A 7,500-nucleotide genomic window follows, 5' to 3' on the forward strand; every position below is an offset into this window, starting at 1 on the left:
TTAGTTTCAAGCATGCACACACACACACACACACACACACACACACACACACACACACACACACACACACACACACACAAGCACTCTGACTCCCAGTTGTTTCCCATCTACTGGGTTCTTCCTGTCATGCTGTGGTTACGGAGGCTACTGTTGACACGCCACACACACACACACACACACACACACACACCCTCTCACATACACTATTTCATTCTCCAGCTTTTCCTCTCTGTTCATGTCTCTTTGTCCTGTCTCTCCATTCTGTCTCTTTGTCCAGTCTCTCTGTCCTGTTTTCTCTAACATGTCTTTCTGTCCTGTGTCCTCGCCATGTCATTCTGTCCTGTTTCTTTGAAACCTTTCCGTCCAGTCTCTCTGTCCTGTCTGTCTGACCTGTCTCTCCGTCCTGTCCTTCACAGCTGCAACACCATCTTGCTTCCTTACCTGAGCTGTAGACTGCGCTCACACTCACTCTCCAGCGCCACCCTTGAGTCCACCTGCTCTCTGGATGCCTGGGACACATGCAGCGTCAAAGCCTTCAGTCTGAAACACACACACACACACACACACACACACACACACACACACACACACACACACACACACACACACACACACACACACACACACACACACACACACACACACACACAAACAAAGCACCAGTGATTATGAGCTGGGGCTTTTATAGAGAACTTTAAACCATCAAATGTTCCTTGTATAAAAGGCTGACTATTCCCAGACACCACACAGTTTACTAAAGTCTCCGTCCACATCCTAGTCTCCATATTTGTTGTTCTGTCTCTCTGTCTCTCTCACACTGCCTTTGTCCATGTCTACAGTTTTCTGCGTTTCAGAATTTTTATTTGTCTGTCTGACTTTTTTTTTTTTTATCTCTATATCCCTGTCTCTGCCTTTCTAAGTCTCTGTGCTCTGTTTCAGTCTATCATTCTTTGTCCATATCTCCGACTTTGTCTTTATAGTGTCCTGACTTCAAACTGTTTCTCTTTGTCCATTTTTATCTGTCTCTCGTTTTAAAAATCTCCATATGGTGAAAGGAAGCTGTGGACAAATTGACTTCCTGTCAGTTTTTATAGTGATAAATGATATCATGGATGAGATCACGCTGCAACACACACACACACACACACACACACACACACACACACACACACACACACACACACACACACACACTCACTCACTCACTCACATACACTCACATACAGTCACACACTCACGCATGCACCAAGGAAAGATTGTTATTGCCTGAATGTAAAGTATTTCCATGGTGAGACACAAACAGGAAATGACAACAGAAACAGGAAGTAGTGGAACATGTCCTGGAGCGAGATGCATTGGCCATGTTAGGAAAATCTCTTAATCTTATTCTTTCTTTCTTTATCCCTCTGTCTTAATCTCTCTTTCTCTGTCTTTATCCCGCTGTCTCAATCTCTCTTTCTCTGTCTTTATCCCGCTGTCTCAATCTCTCTTTCTCTGTCTTTATCCCGCTGTCTCAATCTCTCTTTCTCTGTCTTTATCCCTCTGTCTAAATCTCTCTTTCTCTGTCTTTATCCCTCTAGGTTTTTTTCCCCCTGTCTCTGTCTACATATCTAGACATATCTGTCCATGTCCCTATCCCGCTGTCTCTGTCTTTGTCTCTGTTTCTATCTTTATCTTTTTCCATGTCATTCTTTCCTGTGTTTATCATTCCGTCGATCTGTCGCCCTGTCTCTGCCACCCCGTCCCTATCTGTCCTTACTGCTGTCTTTGTATTTATCTTTCAACCTCTGTCTTTGTCTTTATAACCGTCTCTAGAAATGTAAACGGCATAAACAACTGATTCATAACTGTAATAAATAACATTTACCTTTGTATCATTTTATATATATACAAGTATTATACTTATATGTATAAATAATAATATCATAACAACAACAACAACAACAACAACAACAATAATAATCATAATAATCATAACAACAACAACAACAATAATAATCATAATAATCATAACAACAACAACAACAACAATAATAATCATAATAATCATAACAACAACAACAATAATAATAATCATAATAATCATAACAACAACAACAACAACAATAATAATAATAATAAAAATTAATTCATTTTAATTTGTATAATGTTTTAGTGTTTATTATTGCATTTATTCTTTTTAATTAATTTAGCAGCTGTTACTGTAACTTTATTAAAGGCAATAAATATATTGATATATAATTCTTTTTTTTCTTCTTCTTTTTATTATTATTGTTATTATTATTATTATTATTATACAAATTTAAATATATATAAATAATAATTATATATTGCACATTTTTTAAGTAATAATAATAGTAATAATAATAATAATTATTATTATAATAGAAATGTGAATATATAATAATAATAATTTTATTACCAGTGCAATTATTATGAAAGTGTAATTTCTATATTGTTTATTTCTTTCCTTTTGTATTTATAAACTGTACTGTATATATTTGTAGTGCCTCTGCTTCAGATTTGCACATTTTTTTATTCTGTTGTAACAGAAATTTCCCCACTGTGAGGTGAATAAAGGTTTATCTTATTTTATTTCATCTTAATTTAATAATATTTTCACTATATTGCATTATTAAATGACATTATTGCAGTTATCATTTTTTTTATTAAATGTAGCAACTGTTAATGCGATATTTGTATTGTCTAAAAAATATAGTAATAATATTATAATAGATAATAAAAATATTTAATACACATTAACACAATAAAAAATTATTTATTGATTTAAATTCGTTCTTTAATAAACCTGTTACGTAAATGATCTAATTATTCATAAGTAAAATGAGCTTTGTGTGTTTTATATTTTACTGTATTAAATATAGATCTGAACAATTGTATTTTTATTTTGCTTATTTGCCGTGTGTGTGTGTGTGTGTGTGTGTGTGTGTGTGTGTGTGCATTCTTTGTTTGTTTCTTTCTTTTAAGCTGTAGATCAGCCATCCATCAGCCTGACACTAAACCTCATCACACACTCTGCAGGTTCATCCAAACACACCTACAGATACACACCAGCACTCGATTAGTACCGCTGCTGCTTCCTAAATCAGCACCACAGTGCTCACGTCTCACACACACACACGCACACACACGCACACACACACACACACACGTGCACACATACACACACACACAGTCTGGACAAAGCCAGCCGCAGAGGAAGAGGAGGAGCGATCAGTTTTCGTTGAGGTGAAACACACGCTCCTGCGCTCTGCGTGACAGAACGAGGAGGAGACGGCAACATGTGGACACGCCATCAGCTTCCAGATGTGCCCTCGTCTACACACGCCATAATACAGAAACATCTGTGGAAGCTGAAACCCCAGTAATTGGAAGTAACCACTCATTACTGCTATTACTAATCATTATAAAGCGTTATAAGGCTCGCTTATAAACCCGACACGTGCACGCGTGTTTGTGTGAGCATGTGCGCGTGTGTGTGTGTGTGTGTGTGTGTGTGCGCTCTCTGGCTTCCTGTGCACTGTCCGCATCTGTTTCAGCATCTTGTGAGCCAATCGTGACGTGCTCTTTATTCAGGGTGTCAGAAGGAGACGGGGCGTGGCCGGAGGCCGTCACGTTATTATCACATCTTTGACAGGAGGTGTGCGTGAGGACGTGTCTCTGAGGAGCTCCTGCAGAAGAGCTTCACATATGGAGCTGGTGACAGAGTGCTGAGGGTTATTCTCTCACTCGTTTATTATTCTGTCAACAAAATAACTCAAGACAGAGAGAGAGAGAGAGAGAGAGAGAGAGAGAGAGAGAGAGAGAGAGAGAGAGAGAGAGAGAGAGAGAGAGCGAGAGAGAGGAGGAAAAGACACAGGAGATAGAGATATACAAGACAGAGAGATGAGAGCGACAAAAGGAGAAAAGAGTAAGCAAGACAAAAAGAGAGTGAGGCGAGATGGACAAAAAGAAGTGAGGGGGGTGTGGGAAGAGAGAGAAAGAGGGAAAGACAGAAAGAAGAAAAAAATAAGGAAAAAGATACAGAGAGGGATCGAGAAAGAAAGAAAGAAAGAAAGAAAGAAAGAAAGAAAGAAAGAAAGAAAGAAAGAAAGAAAGAAAGAAAGAAAGAAAGAAAGAAAGAAAGAAAGAAAGAAAGAAAGAAAGAAAATGACAGCGAGAAAGAGAGAGAGAGAAAGAATCAGACAGGGTTAGGGTTAATGCGGGAAAGGTAATAAGAGAAACGAAAGAAGAGAAGGGGGAAGAGACAGTAAGTGTAAGAGAGGAAAAGAGAGATGAATAGACAAAGAGAGAGAGAGAGAGAGAGAGAGAGAGAGAGAGAGAGAGCGAGAGAGAGAGAGAGAGAGAGAGAGCGAGCGAGAGAGAGAGAGAGAGAGAGAGAGAGAGAGAGAGAGCGAGAGAGAGAGAGAGAGAGAGAGAGAGAGCGAGCGAGCGAGAGAGAGAGAGAGAGAGAGAGAGAGAGAGAGAGAGAGAGAGAGAGAAGAACCCACAGGGAACGTTTAAACTATTAAAACTGAGAGAAAGAAGGACAAAGAGAAAGTGGGAAAGAGAGAGAAGATGAGAAAGAGGCAAAGAAGCAGAGAGTAAAAGAAAGAAAAAAATGTTTTGAAGTGTAATTAAGCCACATACCTCATCCAAAATTTTACCCATCATGCATTTGCTCTAGCTGTTCCATTGACAATAATAATAATATAATAATTATGATTATTTATTTTTATTATTATTATTACATCATTAAATTATTATTAATTATTATTATTATTATTATTATTATTATTATTATTACATTATTATTAATTATTATTATTATTATTAATTATTATTATTATTATTATTATTATTATTGTTACATTATTATTATTATTATTATTATTATTATTATTATTATTATTATATTATTACATTATTATTATAATAATTTTTATTATTATTTAACGACCTGGAACAGAACCCGGGTCCATTCAGAATATTCAAAAATATAACAAACTGTGGCTTCATTGCGTCTGAATTCCTACAGCAGTCTATCAGGTAAAATGTAGGTAGCATGTAAGTTTAAAAGCTTTCGCACAGATCTGGCAACCCTGGACAGAACCCATCCATGATAGACAGGTTCGTATTTTCTCAGATCAACAACTCGACAGCAGAAATCTGCCTTTTGTGATTTTACAGGAAGTCATAAGGAAAGCATTTGAGATGCAAGAAAAGGGTTTGATTTGACAATACTGGCGACCACTTCCTGTTCCTGTTCCTGTTCCTGTTCCTGTTCCTGTTCCTGTTGATCGTTGGCATCATGTAAAAAAAACACGTTTACGCCTTGTGTAGAAAAATCCATTAACTACACATTATACAGCCTCAGGAATGGAGAAGTTACTGTATAATGCAGTGTGGAGGGCTGAGAGGGAGAAAGCGTTGCCGTGGTTACCATGGACGCTTTAGTCAGTGATGAAAATGCAGTGTATAGACAAAAGTATTGGGACACCTGATTTTTCCAGCCATATGTTGTTCAACCACCAAGTTAGAGGCACCCAGTTCTGTAGTATGTCTTCAGATGCAGGAGCATGAAAGTTCTCCTTTAAATTAACTTAGAGACCCAATTGTGTTCCAGCATGACAATGCGCCAGTGCACAAATCCAGCTCAATGAAGATCTGGGTTGGAAGATGTGGAAGATCTCCTGTTATAGAGATCCAAACCTACTATACACCTTTGGGGCAGATTGTTTATGCTGACTGCACCCCAAGCCTCCTAACTTCTTCACCTACATCAGTACCTGACATCACTAACACCCTTGGATGAATGAGTCTTCAGCAATCTCCAAAAAATTCTAGTAGAACATCTTTCCAGAAGAGTGGAGCTTATAACAGCAAATGTGGACTCAATGTGGGACAGTAGCTTTGTGGTAAAGGACTTTGGATCTGAAAGATGTGAGGTCAAATCCCAGATGCCACACCTGGGGCCCCTAAGCAAGGCCCTCAAGTGCTCAGTTGTATGAATGAGATAAATGGAACTCACTCTGGATAAGGGCACATGCTAAATGCCATAAATGTAAAAATAAATAAATAAATAAATAAATAAAATCTTATGGCTAGGTGTCCACAAACTTTTGGCGTATCGTTCGTTTTCGCGAAGCAGGCTTGCGATCGGCGAAACAGCGAGTTCCTATTTGTTACCGTGACAACAATACCAGCAACAAGTCCAGAAATTGTGTATGGTAATAAATATGTGGACCACAGGGTGAAGAGCGCTGCCACAGGCCCCGCCCACTGAGCGTCATTTGTTCCTGGTACTTAATAACACTGTCAGCGTGGGAGGCATTTCAGTGACACATGTTAGCATCGTTAGCCTGTGTGGGAGACACTGTGCTGGAAGGAGTCTCTCACACACACACACACACACACACACACACACACACACACACACACACACACACAGCCTGTCTCTTTACGTCAGAGACCCTGGCACTGAGAATAGCTCTGTGTGGAGATAGAAGTCATGATAAAAATCCTGGGCTGGGAGTGCCTCATCTGCTCTTCATAGCAGTGTGTGTGTGTGTGTGTGTGTGTGTGTGTGTGTGTGTGTGTGTATGTGTGTGATAAAGAGAACGGGTATACGTGAAGGAAGAGAGTCGTGATAACAGATAACACCTGTCTGGCTGTGTGTGTGTGTGTGTGTGTGTGTGTGTGTGTGTGTGTGTGTGTGTGTGTGTGTGTGTGTGTGTGTGTGTGTGTGTGAACTAGGGGGGGGGGGGGGGATCTCAGACAGAGCAAACGTGCTAAATTGAGATGACTGAGCAGCTGCTAAAGTTGTGTGTGTACGTGTGCATGTGTGTGTGTGTGTGTGTGTGTGTGTGTGTGTGTGTGTGTGTGTGTGTGTAATAGTGTTGTAATAGTAGTGTCTCACACTCCTGTTCAGACAATCCACTTTAAAAAAACTGCTAATTAACGTCAAAATTTAAGCAAAAGCGTGTGTGTGTGTGTGTGTGTGTGTGTGTGTGTATGTGTGTGTGTGTGTGTGTGTGTGTGTGTGTGTGTGTGTGTGTGTGTGTGTGTGTGTGTGAAATCATCTGACTGTACAGGGTTTTTGTGCAGCTTTTATTCACGCTTCATGTGCAACGATCACACAAAAGAAAATCAGAGGAAAGTATAAAGAAAAAAAACTATATACGAACTGCAAAAACAAATCTGAGAACACACACACACACACACACACACACACACACACACACACACACACACACACACACACACACACACACACACACACACAGATAATAGCTTGTAATGTCTCAATGACACGTTCCAAAAGAGGTTAAACACACGTTTGGGTGAAACCTGCCATTAGATCAAATCCATGTGACCCAGTTAAGTGTCATGTGATCAGGCTTATCATCATCATCATCATCATCAGTTTCTGTCTGTCAGTCTAGCTATCTGTCTGTCTGTCTGTCTGTCTGTCTGTCTGTCTGTCTGTCTGTCTGCCTG

General features: G+C 39.3%; 1 protein-coding gene across 2 annotated transcripts in view; it reads right to left on the bottom strand.

Annotated features, from left to right (window-relative positions):
- The window catches only part of lekr1 (Leucine-, glutamate- and lysine-rich protein 1), a 65,868-nt gene that overhangs the window by 36,644 nt on the left and 21,724 nt on the right, over window positions 1-7,500 (bottom strand). For both annotated transcript variants that reach the window (XM_083552386.1, XM_083552387.1), the window contains exon 4: window positions 442-540. In XM_083552386.1, coding sequence (XP_083408512.1) covers window positions 442-540 — 99 coding nt within the window. The remainder of the gene's footprint in view (window positions 1-441; window positions 541-7,500) is intronic.

Source organism: Silurus aristotelis (genome assembly GCF_946808225.1).
Source record: "Silurus aristotelis genome assembly, chromosome: 10".
NCBI lineage: Eukaryota > Metazoa > Chordata > Actinopteri > Siluriformes > Siluridae > Silurus > Silurus aristotelis.